The 18,060-nt window shown below is 39.2% G+C and overlaps 1 protein-coding gene across 3 annotated transcripts in view; it reads right to left on the reverse strand.

The window, feature by feature from the left end:
• Nucleotides 1-18,060, reverse strand: part of NRP1 (neuropilin 1) — a 113,591-nt gene that overhangs the window by 62,105 nt on the left and 33,426 nt on the right. For all 3 annotated transcript variants that reach the window (XM_027887992.1, XM_027887990.1, XM_027887991.1), the window contains exon 4: nucleotides 4,596-4,777. In XM_027887992.1, coding sequence (XP_027743793.1) covers nucleotides 4,596-4,777 — 182 coding nt within the window. The remainder of the gene's footprint in view (nucleotides 1-4,595; nucleotides 4,778-18,060) is intronic.

Raw genomic sequence — 18,060 nt, forward strand, 5'->3', positions numbered from 1 at the left:
GGGTTAACGCTATGTTACTATGCAAAGTAGTTAGCTGGGAAACAAATTAGGTTGTATTGTCTCTCCAGCAGCAAAGGTGGCTTTTCAATGAAACACCTCATTTTAATCGCTGCATTAATCATTCAGCCAGCTTATTCCTATTATTGATAGTCAGGTTTTAAAGCCCAATTCGCATATACTGTCTGATCTTCAATTTTCAATTTGTATGGAACAATATGAAAACTAGTACCAGCTCTAGAAAAAATTATGACAAATACAAAGTCATGCGGGAACAATGAAAGTGTAAGCTGCAGAAATCTCGACAGAGCCCTAGAGAAATAATTATAGCCCCTTCAAGCTCAAATCTTTAAATCTTATGGCTGACAGGCTTTTATTGGTGAAATAGAATTTTTTACAAAAGCGGGTGAGTGAATTCAGTAGAGGGAGCAGTGGTTTCAGATTCCTGGAGCACTGACTCAGTACCTCTGCCAGATGTGACCTATGCCTCTTTGACAAACTAAATGTGAAAGGTAATTCGTACATGTACGGAGGGTGAGTGACTCATTCTGAGTGGTGTTGACACAGGTGCACCAGTAAAATGTTGCTGCTAGTGCTGGCATGATAAACTGTGTGATTACAGGCAGTCTTGCTAGGAGTCACCTAATGTCAATGTTGACACACCAGTTTTCCCTGATATCCCCACCATGGCATAATGGGATGCTCCAAACAGTGCTCTTGGTGGAGCAGGAAAGTGGAAGTTAAGATGTAAGGGTATAAAAGGCCAGGTCACTGGATTTGTCTTTGTGAATACAGGGACAACCTGGAGCCTCTCTCTTGCTGACAGATCACATTCCTCCTTCATTTAGGTCCCTCAGGAATCCTCTCTGTGGATCCCACACCTGCAGGTGTGCTCAGAAGTCAGCTGCAGGCACTGCCCACACATCTTCCTACAAGGTCAGCACAGGTACCCCTTCTCTGCCTTTTGACACTGCAAATTTAAGGGAGAGTGATTTACAGGACTCGGAGCATTGGTGGATAGCAGCTGACCTGGGCAGTCCAAGTTAGGATGACTCAGATGAAGGTCTTCAGACATGGAGTAGAGGAAGGAACGGAGAGCAGAGTTTGCTTGCAACAGGAAGGTCTGTGCTGGAGAATGATGTGTGTGAGGTTTTAATTTGAGTGAGGATGCCTAGAAATTGTAGTCAGGAGCCTTAGAGGATTTCCAATGCTTAACACAGATCATTGAAGGAAAACAGTCTGGCTTGTTGCATATATGAATACTCTTATTTCACTGTAGAAAATGTTTTCCTTGTGAATGTGCCAAAAATATTACCCCCCACAGATTTGGCCACCTCCCAGCTAAATTCAGCATGCAAGAGAGAGGTCTGAATGAATTTAGTCAGTTCAGGTATTTTTGTCCTTCAGCAGATACTGATAGGAAATGCTTGAGCTATCACATCAATATTCAGAACACTTCATGGCATATTTTGGAAGACATGGATATTGATGCCTATGTAACCTGACCCATTCCAATTTGGGAAATTACATTTTGCCTATAATTAAATCACCCCCTTACACATTAGTCGGATATTTCTCTTCTCTCCCTGTCATTCCCTTGTCTCCTTGTCATGTATGGGAGGGTTATATTCTGGTGTTGCTCCTCACTCCCACCAGTAGCTGCTGTTCCAGGATAAAATAGCTTTGCTATGCCATTCATAGAATAAAGCGCTCTGTACTCCTCTTGGAATCCAATAAAAGATGCAATATAAAATGTAAGCCAGGATCATTATTGCTTTATTAAATACAGGCAGATCCTGGCTCTGAGAGTGCACAATCGTCAGGCTCCTTACACTCACACATGGTATCTCAGTACCAGCTTGCTTTATTTTAAACACGTTTGAGTCAATCTGGTGCAAGAAACAGAAACTGTTTTCACAAGAGCTGCCTCACTAAAATGCCCTCCACAGATTTTGACCCTTTATTGACACTGTGAAGCAGCTGCAGGAATTAAATCAACACTAAGGCTACGAGAAACTTCATGGGGCAATCTGCACGGAAAACTGGCAGAGGAGGTTTCAGCAGAGACCTGACAAAATAGATACTTTTGAGATGGAGAAATTACATGTGTGAATGTGTATGAAATAAGAGATACGAGCTGAAGGAAAGAAAGAGAGGAAGCAACAGAGAGAGCAAAGAAAGAAATGACATTGGAGATAATTTCATCTGCTATCTGGGGGTGTCACCGAGCCAGAAAATAATTTGCCTTCTTGGTTGACACTTTCTTTTCTTTCAGTTTACACCATAAATTTAGTTGACAAAAGTTAGAAATGTTGACTGTGAACTGTGTGGATTCTTTTCTAGTGAATAAGTCACTCATCCATCCTAAGATAGGCTGTCTACTGAAGCCAAAACGATGATATTTCACATGGGCTAAACACTGGGCCAAATGGCTTTCATCTTTTAATCCTGCAATCAACTTTTCCAGTGTCTTTCTGGTTAAGGAGCTGAATGAGAAGTAAAGACAGCTCCTATTCTGAAAGCCCATACTTCCTTTATCATGGTCATTGTGCGTGCTGGTCTCTCCTTACAATTTCCATGGTGTGCATCATTTTAAGCATTCAGCTTAGAACACAGGTAGCATAAGGCAGTTTTTTATTTTCAAAAACTAGGGCTACTCTCATATGAATAATGGGCAAAAAAAGTGTGCAGGAATGAAGCTCAGCCTTCAGCTCAGCACCACAGGACCCTTGGCTTGGAATCATGCTTCTCATACCTGGGAAATTATGAACTAAGTTGTGAATATGCTAAACAAAACATACTTGTCTGAGCAGCTGAGCTTCACCTGCACAACAGGGTGAACTGGTCAGCTTTATTTGGTACAGATATTGAAATGGAAAATTGGAATAGCATATATGCATTTATTCAGAAGTTAAAAAGGGCTGTGTTCCCACAGCAACGATAGCTTGTATCCTTTGTGTACACATGGTATTTTCTAACACTGTGAATGGTGATAACTTTCCTGCCTTAATATATAGTTTGTGCTGAATGAACTTGAGTTAAAGTTGCTCTGGGAGCCATAATTTCGAGTTTCCTGACTTCCGTGTGTGTAAAATCATATTCATAACACCATCCTAACATTGTAAATGTGCATCTTTGAGAGATGTAAATGACCACACAAGGAAATAAAGTGTTCCTGTCAGAGTTCTGAGTTGCTGCTACACTATTATGAAATAAATAAACCTTTTTTACTTGAAAATGCTCAGTTACTAAAATAAAGTGTTTCACAGGTCATTCTTTCACTTCATCTTGTGTTTCAGCCTTCTAATTTATGAAAGATGGTAGTGCATATATAAGCAATGAGAAACATCAGAACACGGTTTCAAGAGTTTACCCTCCTAAGGACACCAAAACAAATAGAGATATTTTTTCAGGAAAGCTTGGTGTCATTTGGATGCTGAATTCTTTCAAAAAATGTGACCCTGGAGGTCAGCAAAAGAATTTCTGGGAGTCAAGAGTGGATTTACAGACAGGGAAGATGGTGAACAAGAGGTCTGTGGCCCCAATTAACACTGTGCAGAGAAGCAATAGCAATAGAAAAGAGACTTCACTACTGCGCTTATCCTCATTAGGAGTACAGCTGCCATCAAATGTGTCTGCTGAACACAGCTGAAAATCTGGCTCTGGTTTAGGTGCATAAAAGGGATTTGAACTGGTTCTGGAAATGGGGTACTGACTGGGAGTGATATGCACTGGAAATTTTGAGTTTTGCGCTGCTTTTGTGAATATTACCCTAAACTTTGATGTCGAAGTCAATTTTTTTTTCTACAGAAATAATCTTATTATCTCTTTATATATTATGACTTTTTGTCCTGTATTCTCAAGTAATGGAATGCTTGAATTACTAATCCAGCTATAGGAAAGATGTATGCTAAAACATTGACCTTACAGACCTTTTAGAGAAAGTGCTATAGAAGAGGGAGTGCTTATATGTCTGGTTAATCTTTCACTCTTTGTTTCTCTGGGCTTTCTCGGTGGCCCATCCAGCTAATTGTGCTCACTGGCACAGAACTCCTGGCATGAGCATCCAGCAGGTCATGCCTGTGAGCAGAGTGAGTTTCATCTCTCCTTTACCTCCCAAACATGATTTGTGAAAGCAACAGCAACATCATCTGCTGCCCATGTGTACTCTGGTCCTTTCCAAGCCCACAGCCACCTCTTGGGAATGCAGAGCAAAACACTAACCAAAATGAGTCAGGGGCTCAGAAGGTTACAGTGCTGTTAAGGCAGTAACATTGTAAACCATACAGTAATTATTATTAAAAAAAAAAAAAAAAAAGGAAAAAAGCTAATGGTTTTAAAATGGTTGAAACAAACAGCTGATGAAAACTATCATATTTCACACAGAGGAGTCAACCCTCAGACGCAGCTGACCCACGGGATTAATAATGATTTACGCCCATTGAATACATGCCCCGCCTTGGAATGATTAGGGTAGTAAGATTTTCTCTTTCAAGTATTTGCATGCATTCCCCCCCTTCCAAAGAATTATGGTGAACTTTCTGATGCAAGTAAAAAATCAGAGGTTATGAACTATATAACAATGAATTGTTTCTCACCTCTTTTGAAAACTTCGTAGCGGATAGAAAATCCTGCTCCATGTGTCTCATAGTCGGAAACAAATTTAATAAAAAGATATGGTCCTGAAGACACTAAAGGAGGGGGAGCAATCTTTCCACAGTACTTTCCCCATAAGCGTCCTTCAGCATTATCTCCATCAATCACTTCAACATAATCATACCTGGTAGATAAATGGAAGGAAGAAACTTTTAACTTCCAGGAAAGAAGGAGACCTAATTAATTTAGAAACCATAACACAACATAGATAATCAAGAAAAATGCTAGCTTGCTTGGAAAATGCATTATGCTGAAAGATGTAAGCAAAATGAAATAATTAAAATGGACTACATTATGTCTGTAGACATCATCTGGCAACATGGAACTATTAGGAAGAATGGTGTCCATTATGCTTGCAGACAATGTCAGCTAAAGTAACCAATTAACAAAAAAAAAAAAAAAAAAAAAAAAAAAAAAAAAAAAAAAAAAGGAAATCTCATGAGCACAATTCTGTATTATTAAATTGTGTTCCTTTGTCTGTGTAGTGTTGTTATCAATACATAATGCATAGCATTCTTTTCAAACTGTGAAGTTCTGTTATGAATTCAAAAATGTCTTTTTGGCTGGAGCTCTTTATGAACAATACTTTGATTTCCATATGCTGTCCTCCAAACATATGTCCCCAGAATAATAAATAAATCCCTAAACATTAGATTTTGTTCAAAACTCTGCCATGTTGCAGATCAGTGGTAGAAAAATCTGTTATTTTCCTTGTTATCTGGACAAATAGTTTGTAGCAAATCACAAAATCCACAAGTCAGTTACAGCACTTGGCTTTTCTCAGACAAAAATTGTTTCAGTACAAATCACCTTTGCTTAGGTATTTGAATCAAGAAGTGAACATTATAATATTCATACTTGTACAGTATGGGATTACTAGACAGGCTGGGCTAAAACCTCCCTGGTTGCTTCCTTCATTCCTCAGGACTGTATAAGGAAAAGCATATAGTAATGCAATAATGATTGGTAGTAAAAGTTAGCCTGTGAGCAACACATTAGGGTTCCTCTGTCAGCAGAGATAACACTATGTGGACTCTGGTCTGACAGATTTGGTTTCCAAGGGCTGAGAAGAGTGAACCCAGCAGGTTGGTGGTGCTGAACCAGCCAAGGGAATACAAAGGAGAATGAAAGTCACAGGAGGCAGAAGCTGCAGGTGCAGAGACAGGTCTGTTCTTAAGTTTTATTAGCAGATGATTTCACTTGACCCCAGACAGGAAGGAGGAGCAGACTCAATCTGTAGAATCAGTTTAATCTTATCCTAGAACGTGGTGGCATTTGGAGCCTGGGTTGTGCTCTGGGCCTCTTTCAGACGGCGGCAAAAGGCTTTCCCCTGCCCCTGCGTCTCTGTGTCTCAGCCACGCTGCCCTTTCATTTAACAAGTTGCTGTTAGCCAGACAATCTCATTTACTTTTCATTATCTTACTACGGCTGACATTAAAATGTTGCCATTAATTTGTTTAGGCCTTTATATTCTACTGTTAAGCTCACTGAAATGTTCCAAGCATATTAATACATAAGGAAGAGCTAAAAATGACAGGACAATAAAGTGTGTCTGACATTCTTAAAGAGATCAAAGGAAAAAAAATGTCTTCATGATGACCAATGTCATTTTTAACAACTCTGCTCCAAACCATCCAGGGCACATTACTTATGTTTACATGAAGTCCCATGAGACAGCTGCAAAGATGATATCACTAGTTAAAGTGGACGGCTTAAGGCTCCTTAAATTAAAAATGACATTACCTCATCAGTTAAAATTGTGTGCCAGCTTTGGTGTATATCAAGTAGAAAATAAAGCTGACACTGATGGAACTGTAAGCATTAACATATGTGAAATATTGTGTTAACTGCATTTCCTCTTATGTATTTGATTTTTCTAGTAGCAATTGCTCAGCTCACTGGCTTCAGTGTCCCAGTGCAGATTGGTGGAGATACAAAGCGGAAATGTGCATTTCTGAGATAATTTCACAGATACTTTAAGTAGCCTGCATCTTTTAAAATTAGACTTCTTTCTATAATCTCTTTCTGATATATGTATAACTGGATTTGAAAGTTAGGAGGAGAGCTGTGAAGAGATCTCAGAATTATTGAGGGTTTTTTTTGTTTGTTTGTTTTGTTTTGTTTTGTTTTGTTTTGTTTTGTTTTTTGGTAAATTTTAGAGTTTAGGAAAAAAATGTATGTTGACAATTTTAGACAAGACAATCTTTCTCCAAACAGTTAATTCCTTGTTAAAGAGTAACTGTATAAACCCACAGCATCTGAGTGACAGTTTGCTCTTCTCCCCATGATGACATTGCACCAGTTTCCTAGGTACAATTCATTGCTCAGCCTCAACAGTAGATAAATTTTCAAATGGTATGAAAAAATGCTAAGCAAATTTTATATTCTTTTTCCTTCATGTATAAAGAAGATAAAAAATTCCAAAGGTTTGGATTCAGTGTTTTTATCTTCTACACTTTAAAAATAAATAATCTTAGATAGTCTAAGTCTTCCATATACAACCAAAAAATAACTAACCTGTAAGTACCAATTTTGCTATTATATGAAGTAAATTAGGCAAAAAACCCCATTCAAATTAAATTCTATCACTCTTCTAGGTTTCCTCCTTTATAGCAATAGCCTACCTACATTTTCCATTATCCCTTATAGTGACAGATTTGTAATTTATGGTGCTCTTTATGGCTGCTGTGCATTTGTAAATTACACAATTTGGTTACTAAAAGGCTGTCTTCTAATGGCTTTTGCAAGTTATAGGTCATGCAACCCTGTGGAAGATTGGAGGATTTTTTCAATTTTTTTCTTTTGCTTGGAAAAATTACTGACAGATAGAAAAAAAATATAGCTGTGAGACAATAGGTAAGAAGTATAATTTGAAAAGAGGAAGCTTTAGAGGTGAACCCTACAACCTTCATGTTCTAAGGATCATGTCTTTCCCTTGGCAGCTAGTGAATGGATTTCGCTTCTTCCACACTGGTGGCAACATATGATATCTGGGTTGCAGCAAATGAGTATTTATATTGCTTTTTTCTTAGGGAAATGAAATTACTCTGGATTTTACTAGTTTATACTTGGAAACCAACGTCCCGCTGTCATTTTTGCACTTTTCAAAATCCTACCAGAGACCACAGCATATCACAAACAACTGGTCTGGTAAAAAGCAGAAAGTACAGTCACAACTTGGAAATGGAGTTGCTGCCAAGGAAGCTCAGAAAGCAGCTTGCATCTCCCTCTGGACTTGGTAACAGTTCTTCTCCATAAGTTTGTCGGAAGATTCTGTGCCAGGGATGCAGTTGGCACATTGGCACCCTCGCGAGAAGGCTGAATGCGTCACCTCTGCAGCGCCCAGACAGACTCGGCAAACAGCCCAGAAAACTGAGTTTGCAAATTTGGATTTCCCATTTGGCAATTCTTCACTCAGTTACTGCTGTCAATGGTGTGGCAAATATTTCTTGTAATTTTATAGTCCTTTAGGGCTTATGGTACAGAGATGTAAATATAAACATGGTGCTAACCATGAAGGGTAGTTTCAGGTGAAAGACTAGAGCACAAGTTCAGGTATGAAAACAGGAGATGCCTGCCCAGAAGAGGGGACAATCAGTGGATACATTCATGAAACCTCTATGCCACAATGCCAAAACTGTTCCATTTTTGCTTGTCTGGGTCGTTCCAGATATTCCATTTCTGTTTGCAGCCTCTGTGGTGTGCAAGGCCAGTGCATGGCTTTCAGATGGGAGGCTGCAGTGCAACAGCTCACATACACTTCCCACTCCTCCCAGCTGGTGCCTCAACATACCATTACTAGTTGGTCCTAATTTTATGGTTCAGTAAAACAATGTCTGTGACAGATTCCCAGTGGAAAAATGAGGGAATTCAGAATTCCTCTACAAATTCTTCAGGGAATTGTGAAAACTGTGTTCTTTTTAGGACAACCCAAGTTATGCTTTCGAGAAAAAGGCCAAGCAATACCTATAAAGTGAGCATTGAGCAGTGAATAATATAAACAGTTGCAGAATACAGATTTTGGTGAATCTTCTAGTTTCAGTCTCTAGTAGATGATAACAGTGCTTATGTCAGGGCTCAGTTTTGAACATGCTGACGACCCCTGAAATGGACCACAGCACTTTGTACTGCAGAAAGCAAATGAAAATGCTGGAAAGCCCCATCTGCTGCTGAAGCCAGTCACCCTGCCAAGCTACACATTTTCCTATTACTAGGGCAGTGACATCTTACATCTTTCGCTTAAAAAAATTCCTTCCCAAGAAATAGGCAGAACTCATCTGAAGTGTAAATATCTGCCATTTAACTTTATGAAGCAATCAGTGAAGCATATACAACTACAATTTATATCTGAGTATGCCATATTTTTCTGCAGCCTACTATGATCTATAGGGTTGTTATGAGTACTTTGGCTATTCACCTGTTAAAATGAAAAAATTTTCCAAGTGTCTGTTTCTTTTATCACTCTGATTCCACATCCACCAAGCTGCTAAATTTCTCCATGACACAAATCATCCACCCTGGTTAATTCTGGGACTATATTCTGTTCTGGGAATTTTCTTCTTTGTATGTATCTTTCTTTTGCCTTTATTTTATAAAGAATTTTCTTTTTTATTTCTCACAGGGCTCCATTTTAGCTGAACAGAAGGCATTGCAAAAGGAAATCTAAATAAAGAGTTTCAAGTTGTTCTACACTGTGTCTTTGTGCCCCATTAGTTACTGAGGGCTAGAGGTGTGGGATTTACTGCAGTGCTTGTGGCATAAGGCAATCTGTATCCCAGAGCTAAAAGCTTAAGAGCTGCAGGCACTTGAGGGACACCAACCTTAATCCCAGTTTATTAGCAACAAGAAAAAAAAGTACATGTTGTTAAAAATAAAAAATTAAGCACAGCCCCAAATGGGCTGATTTTCTGCCTGGAACCTCAGCATCTGCTGGGTTTCTCTCCATCTGAGAGCCTCCTCTATAGAGCCTGACTGCTCTCCAGGGCCTCCTGGAAGGTGACCCATCTAATGGGCATTGAGGGGCTGCCCCATTCTGTGGAGCTACATTCTACAGCCTTCCCTGTAGGGGCTGTCAGTGCAAGTATCTGCACCAAGGGCTCACACATGGGCCTCAAAACACAGCTTGATGGAGGTGAAAGCAGCATGTGGCCCTTGGAGGATCCTGAGTGACTGCTGTGTCCGCAACAAGTCTAAGCAGGGAACAGGTACTCTCTAGTCACCAAGTGGCATGGGAACTGAAGGGTTTTTTTCCTTTCCTAGTTCCTTTCAAGTGTGCCATGGGGTCCTGCATGGTGCATTCCTGCCTGGCTGCTTGCTCCCATTACTCAGTGCAGTCTTCCCAGTGGAGATTCTCTTTTCCATCCTGCCAGGCCAATTGTTGGTGTAGCCGTGTTTTTAACAGGATGACTGAAGTGACCTTTCTTTCTTTTCTTTCTTTCTCTCTTTCTTCCTTTCTTTCCTTTCTTCCTTTCTCTCCTTTCTCTCCTTCTTTCCTTTCTTTCCTTTCTTCCTTTCTTCCATTCTTCCTTTCTTTCTGTACTTTCATCTCTCTTTCCACTCCTGCTCCACCCTCTCTCCCCCCCCGCCCCTTTCTCCCTTTTTTCCTCAAATCCACATATGGACACACAGTTGAATTAGGATCAGCCAGGCATTTCAAACTGTAAGAAAGGGGGAGCTGGGAGGCAGTGCCCATGGCAGGAGGCTTTTAAACTGGTTTTGCTTGTAGTGGATTCATGGCGGGGATGAAATCTCCTGAAGGAGAGAACATGTCATCAAAATCCCAGGGTTCTCTAAAGTCCTGGATATTTAAATACACAATTTGCAATCAAATAATGATTTGTAATTTACTGTCAGTTTGGGGAGCCTTTGTTTCCATTGGTCTTTTTGAGCTGGTGTTTTTATGGTTTTCACCCAAGGCCAAAATTCACTGAAGTTACTCATACAAAGGTCCTGTCAACGTAAAAGATTTCTGGGAATAAGGCCATTGGGATTTGGCCACTGTTCAGTAATTTACTAATGCCATTAACTGACAGTGGGTCTCCATTAAGAATGAACTACTAAGGGTCTATTTTAGTACAAGACAATGCTGCAGTGAAAAAGAGAAAAGATGTAACAAAGACATCGATGAAGGTCTACAGTTACCCACTGTAACAGTTTGATTCCAGCTCATGTTAGCAACAGTTTTGTTATTACATTGGTTTCTGGAATCATTGGATGCATAGGGATTTGCCTTTGCACTTTGAAATTAAGCTTTTAATTCTCTGTTGAACAAAGGAGTCTGAAATGCAACATACCTTAACCACTAAAATTTCAAAGCCCAGAAGTAATAAAAATAATAATTCCTATTTTAAAATACGATTACTCTTCATCTTATCACATGCTCCTTGTTGTTTGGCTCATGCCTTCTGAATACCTGGGATTGGCAGAACTGAAGATCTGAATTAAATGAGCAAGATTGTATCTGCACTTTTATCTATACAGCTCCACTGAGAACAGTAGACAGATCTTTAGCTGCTGCAAATGAGATTAGCCCCTTTATGTCAATGGATCTAAGTCAGTTTACACTGATATATGGCTAAAGAGGGTGCAAGCGGTGACAGAATATTTTACCATGTATTTACTTAGTTCTATTTTATTTATACCAAATAAAACCTGGAAAATACTTCAACAGAAATGAGAACACCAGGATTCACTTTTTGGAATGTATGAAACAATGTCATGCAGAAAATGAAGAAGAATCAGAGGTTATGGATCAGGTTTTGCCATTTTAGTATTGCGGTGTCCTAGGGGAAGTAAAAGCAAAATTCATCTGCTAAGGTCTTCAGCACTTCTATCTGCAAAAAGCATTTTACCAATGAAAAGATTTGATCTTGAAGTTAGGGCAAATTCCACTGATTTCACTGCTTGCCATAAACTGTAATAAATTATAATACAATGATCCCAGTATATAAAAAAGAAAATCTCTTCTGGGAAGAAACATTCAATTTTAAACCTCTTCAGTGAGGAACTTCAGTTCATAACTTTCTGGCATAGAAAAATGCTATCTTCTTATGGAAAAGGTTTCTGTCTGTCAAATAAGACAAATTTACAAATGCTTGACTTCCACTTTAAGTGGGGGAAAAAGAAACACTTAGCAGTTTAAAGACTTCAGAGACGAAGGAGCTTTCTAGTGTCAAACTGGTGAAGTCTAGTATTTATAGGAAATTCACATGCCTCTAATTACTCTAAACTCAGTTCCCAAGTAAAATATGCCATCTGGAAGATATTAGAGTCATTTACAACTTGTTCACTTCCCTATTTCACTGCAAAATCTTACCTCTTGCCAACTTTCCAGTGTTCTTCACAAAATGAAATGCAGTCTAATTTTTGCTGGTTGTTTGGTAGTTACTTTATCTACATTGAGACAGCTTAGGTGTCTCACTGGAAAGAAATTACACTTTTAAAAAACTAATTTCGTTATTACTCACTGTACCTCAGGTTCCTCCACGTGGACATTTCAGGTGTGAGGGTTATGCTTTGGCTTAGTTTGGTATTAAGCCACTAATTTGACAAGGTTAGATTTGAAAAGATATTCTACGTGATAAGAGAGGAAAAGAGATGACACAAGCAGCCGTCTTGCATGAGAGTAGGCTCTTGCAAGCAAAAAAAAAACCAAAACAAAACATGCCTGAAACCTCGACTATATGGCTTTGTTTTTGTTTCTATGACCTCCCAGGAGATGCCCATCAATCAGAACACTTCTCGTTAGTTGAGCAACTTCATCCAAGTATGCCAATCTGTTTATAAGCGAAGCTTTGCAACATTCCTCTGAGGTAAAGTTGTCATTCTCATTTTACATATGTGGAGACAGAAGAGAGAGACTGAGTGCCAGCAGTCTTACGGAAATTTTGCAAACACCAAGGAACAAAGCCTCGATAGCCAGATCCCGTGTTTTAAATATAAGAGCTCTTCCTGAAATAATGGAAAGATTCCTAGTGGTTTCTGTGGGTTTCAAATAAAGCTTCTTAACAGAGGCTTGAAACTTGGAAGTTTTCCTGAGCCATAGAATGACTGAAAGAAAGGGGTGCAAAGTCTCACACAGAATCACAAATAGGTTTGTGTGATTTCTGTAGGAGAACTAGACTAAATTACCTGTATACAGAGACTCATGCATATATACACACTCACACTGCTACATACCTCTATATCCATTAAATACTTTTTTCAACTGTCTAACTAGTTTAATGATTTGTGGTTGGATTAGTGCTGTTAGTATTCACTAAAAAGCCTGCCTAATTGGTAGAATTATAGAAGCTTTGGTTTTGCTTCCTCGAAGGCCTAAAGAACAGAGAAAGAGTTGTATCAAATGAAGTTCAGAATCAGTTGTGATTTCTTTTTTTTTTCCATGAAAGTAGAAAAGGAATGCTTTAAAGTGATGGCAACCTTCTAGTACTCCATTTGGGAGTTTTGAACTGCTGATTAATTTGTAATTACCCTGTTGGGATCTATGTAGTATATTAATCATAACCTTAGGAACTCGACTTTTAAAAGTATTAGGTAGATGTTAGCTTTCCACAAAACCTGTGAAAGTTCAGAACATAAAATAAGTTCCACACTTTTGAAACTCGGATATTTGTCCCTTGTGGGTTGTCTACAACCTCTCTGACCAATACCTATAATTAATGAAACTAAAAGAGGCTAAAGGAAAAAGGAAATTGAAGACATACATATCAGCTTTAGAACAGAAGTTATGGCAATTTTCTTCCATAGCAACCATGTCCTAAAGCTCTGTAAATGCAGTAAAATGATGGGCATTTTCATTTATTTCCAGTTAGGAACCATATTAAGAGAATATTAAGGATGCAGTGTTAGGCCCTTGGAACTCAATATTTCTCAGTGTTGTTCTGTTTCTTGTGACTTCTGCATCACATGGCCTTTGGGTAGACCTTTGGCCAAGTGAAAAATCCACTGTGGGATTAGTGTCTTCATGTACCTAGTCTGTACTGATATAAATGACTGCAATGTGTCCTCTTTGCCTGAAAATGTGACACATGTAAATGAGTGGACTGATTCTTTGACTGTATCTCAACCCCCTATATAGCCACATGACTAGATATATGTAGAAACAAGTGGAGTTATTGGAAAAAAATACAGCTTTGGCTTTGAAACTTTTGACTTCTCAGTGCTTCATTCTGTGCATGTATTAGGGCTTTTCCCATGGATTTTTAGTGGGGGAAGGAGGGGTAGACTTCCTTAAGCTATCATCTAGGAAAAAAGAGTTTAAATTACATAAGGGGGGGATCAAAACTTTCAAGGTTTTCTTGTATTGAAAACAGAGTCCTAAAGTGTGTGAAATATGTGGCATTATTAGGTAAATATTCTCATAATGCTGAGAAGACCTTTGGCAGACTTCTTTTTGCACTTACAGATGAAAACCATCTCTCCTTACTTCTTTCATATATTACAAACTTGCAAAGACAAAGTGCCTGGCCACAGCAACTAGGAGTGCTCTCTGGCACAGGAGGCACACAAAGCTGAATAAGAAACATTTGTAGTTCAGAGATCAACCCACTTACCACGTCTGCATGTCTCATGTTATCTCAGCACAAAATCATTTGGTTGTGTACACTGCCACTTTAACAAACAACCCTTAAGCTGCATGAGTAATCCTTATAGTTGGCAACTTTAAAGGAGCCCTGGCTTTGTGAAATCTAAACGATATTTCCTAAGAGCAGTGCAAGGAACATTTACTCAAGGACGGTGCTTTCAAATTCCAGCCTTCTGATCTTAGTAAGTGTGTCTGAAAAGCTGGCTGAAAAAGTCCCACGGTTTATCTTCCTCTCTTTTGGAATGTGTGTATGCACGTATGTGTGTGTTTCTGTGTGTATATTTTTTATACTCTTTCTACAGAAAAAGACCTGAATCATTTCAGATGTTTCTTTCCGAAGTTCATTCTCAAACAGAGAGGCAGCCTGGGAAACTTTCAGCCTTGAAGATGTACATTTCAAAACCACTAAAGCATATGAGAACTGGGAGGCGGAGTGAAAACCTTTACACAAATTTAACTATAGTAATTGCTACTAACTCTTATCTACCAATTTGTTGTCTAATTTCAGTAGAGACATTATAAATAAAACTCCTATTGATAACTTTCTTATAGGTGTAAGTAGGGTTTTGCACACATCAGTGTGTAAATCCAACACATGAGTACAGAGCATTCCCTGAGATCTGCTCTTGAAATTCACACTAGGAAATTCAATATTACCCTCAGCATCATTTTCTTATAAAGTGCATGATTACTTAATAGTTATTGCAAACAGATCACTATTTCTCTTAAACTCAGTTTCATACAGAGTTACAGTACATTGCTTTTGTAATAGAGCTCACAGTTAAACTGCACCGATTTGAAATATCAGTACCTAAAAGTTTGTCCCATTGAGCAACTTTATTGCCATTTTATTGTGTGTATCCTTGAACTAAAAAGTATATATAACTTAAATTAATGTATTTCTATTATGATAAAATATACCATAGATGTTTAAAGCTGCTAACCCTGAGTTTAGCTCATTTGTATCCTATATCACAGAGAATGTCACAGTTTTTATGGGGTTTTTGACCTTATGATTTATAAGGGTCTTGAGAAATAACTACGTGTTTAGAAAGGAGGAAAACAGTGGCCAATAAACATTCCCAGTAGCCTAAAAACAGGAACAGCTTGTTAGTTGAGGTCAGCCATATGACCCAGCGCCCAGTGAAACTGCACTGTTATAGCTTGAATGTGGGGCAAACCAGCCATGCAAAAAACCCACCCCAGTGATCCACCTCTCATAAAAATGTCTTTCTTAGAAATGAGAGGCATGTGATAATGACTTACAGGAAGGAAAATGTGCACAGCAGATCAGCATCATCTCTGGTACAAATTTGCAGAGTTTAGTGGCATTGCATCTGAGGTGCATTGCCCTACGCTAATTTAAAATGGAAAATTAAGTGGAAAACCTACCACAACTCACAAGTGTCTACTAAAAAATTTTGCTTCATTTTCTTTTGGTACTTAGTACTTATTTGTGAAAGCAAGCAGAGTAATGGACATCCACACAACACAAACATATACACAGCTCATGGTTTCAGTAATTGGGACCACACTGCATACATGCGTGCCAGCTCAAATCCCCAGCGGGAGCTGCACAAATGTCAAGGAAGTATTCATTAAATGGGACCAAGTTTGTCTTCTTTCCACTTCCTTTTCCTCCCTCATCAGTGCAACTTCTTGAGACATACCCTCTCTTAAATCTGCTGAGCGTTTGGACCTATACTCAGTGGAGGCTAAATCTTGTTTAGAGCTGCATGGTTGTGAGATGACCCCTGTCTTTGAAATCAGGGCAGTGCAAAACCTAAGTCAGGAGTAACACACTCACAGAAATTGCTGCTTTTGAGGTCAGCAGTAATGTTCTCCTAGAACCACTCTCCAATCCTTGTATAGACTGCTTCGACAGCTATGATCTAAAAAAAGACAGTCTTCTGGAAAGGGCTCTTACTGGGTCCAAGAAAGTATGGGATAATGATGTTGATTTGTCTTCGGCATTTCATGGGTCAGACTTCTGTCCCTGCTTTCTGCTTAGGGAAATGGGCAGTGTGAAATGGAGCTATAACATTGCATTACCTGATAGATCGAGGGTACCTGTAAGTAACTCAATGAATTGCAAACATAAATGGTGTCGCAACTTCTCTCCTTTTGTAACCCATAAGAGAGTGGTGTTCTAAGTCTTCTTTAATCATTACAATAAATAAGCCTTGAAAGTCAATAAACCATTATACAACTGATGAAAGCACTTATTCTGCAATTAAATGGATAAAATCCTGAATTGATGGCTTTTGTTTAGTTTACACTTTCAGTAGGTATCTATAAATACTTTTACTTTTGTTTGCCTAGTTACTAGTGATAAGCATACAAGAGCAATCTGTATAAGACTCTGTGGTATTAAGCATTGATTCTCTCCTTCACTCATGGCAAGCAGCACACTAACTCAGACAGACAAGCTGTGAAATGTATTTGGGCCGGATTCTCTTGTACGTGCAGAGAATCTGAGTGAGATAACGCCAGGCTTTCCTTTATGGTTTAATAATGCAAAAGACAGGCTTTCACACACTAGGGAGAACAAGGTTTGTTTGCCTTATGCATTCTTAAAGGTATAAATTGCCCAAAACAGTAGTAGGAAGTCTGGGAAGGAAATGAGATAACACCCCATCCCTTTCCTCACTTAGAGCCTCCTGAGCTGGCTGACAGAGATGTCTGACTACAGAAGGACTCAGGGACTCCTTTTGGCAGCACAGCCTCCATCCTTCTGTTGCTAACCCTCCCAGTGCTGTGTCCAAGCTGTGGTGCAGCTCCCAGGGCGCTGCCCCGCAGGGCTCATGGTACACTTCTGGAGCTGTCCTGCACCAGCAGTACTGCCACACACTGCCACCCTGCAGCGTGGTAGTGAAAGGCAAACCTGCAGGTTTGCTCTCTCAGTGCTAAAACACCCAAATAACCAAAAACCTACCCAGCTTTGAGCCAGGTGGTACGTGCATTGTGTTTAGCCCCTACTCTGAATAAAATTGCTGGTACCTCGCAGGGGGAGGATCTGTTGTTGGAAGTATCTCAAACTCTGTAACACAAGTACTTGTTTTTTTTTCAACCTGAAACATTACTTTCAAAACTTCAAAATACAAAAAAAAGGAAAAAAATTCCTGTCTGAACTCATGGGTTCCCTGCTGTTGAGCCTAGGTGTCAGTGCGTAGTCCCCCTTTAAAATTTTATAACATAACATAACCTCATTTTGTTAGACTGTAAACATTTCCAAGACACAGGATCCTGTTTTTTATTACAAGGGGGAAATGGTAATACCTCCCTCCCCCTTTCCTGAAACATGCAGAAAAACCCTTTAACAAATTAAACATACACATTCCTCATTAGCTTTAACCTGAATTTGGTCTCACGGGTGCTGTAAAATCAGTCCCTCTTTCTCTCTCTCTGAACAAAGGGATGTTAGGAGACTAACAGACCATTGGAGAGGCACAGTCCTGTCTGACTCACTGTACCAACACGTTGTGACGAACAGATTCCTGAAACAGCTCCACTGAATTGAATTGTCACATATTTGGCACATAACATCCCATATTTCAGCTTTTCCTCAATTACTGAACATTTTTTCTCAAAGTGATATCACAAAGTGCCCTCTGTCCTTGCATGATTGCTGCATGCCTAATATAGGAACCACTCCAGCCAGACAACTTTGAGAAATATTTCAAACCTTAGTCCCTCTCCCCTGTAAAAACTTCACCTGGGAATTCACAAAAATCAGAACTAGCGAGGGATAATAGAGGAACTGATGAAGGATTGCATCTTTTTTCCCCACAGGGATAAGGATCATGGAAACACGTCTCATG

The sequence above is a fragment of the Empidonax traillii genome, unplaced genomic scaffold (assembly GCF_003031625.1).
Source record: "Empidonax traillii isolate 1590-97213 ecotype Southwest subspecies unplaced genomic scaffold, ASM303162v1 scaffold227:size730986, whole genome shotgun sequence".
Lineage (NCBI taxonomy): Eukaryota > Metazoa > Chordata > Aves > Passeriformes > Tyrannidae > Empidonax > Empidonax traillii.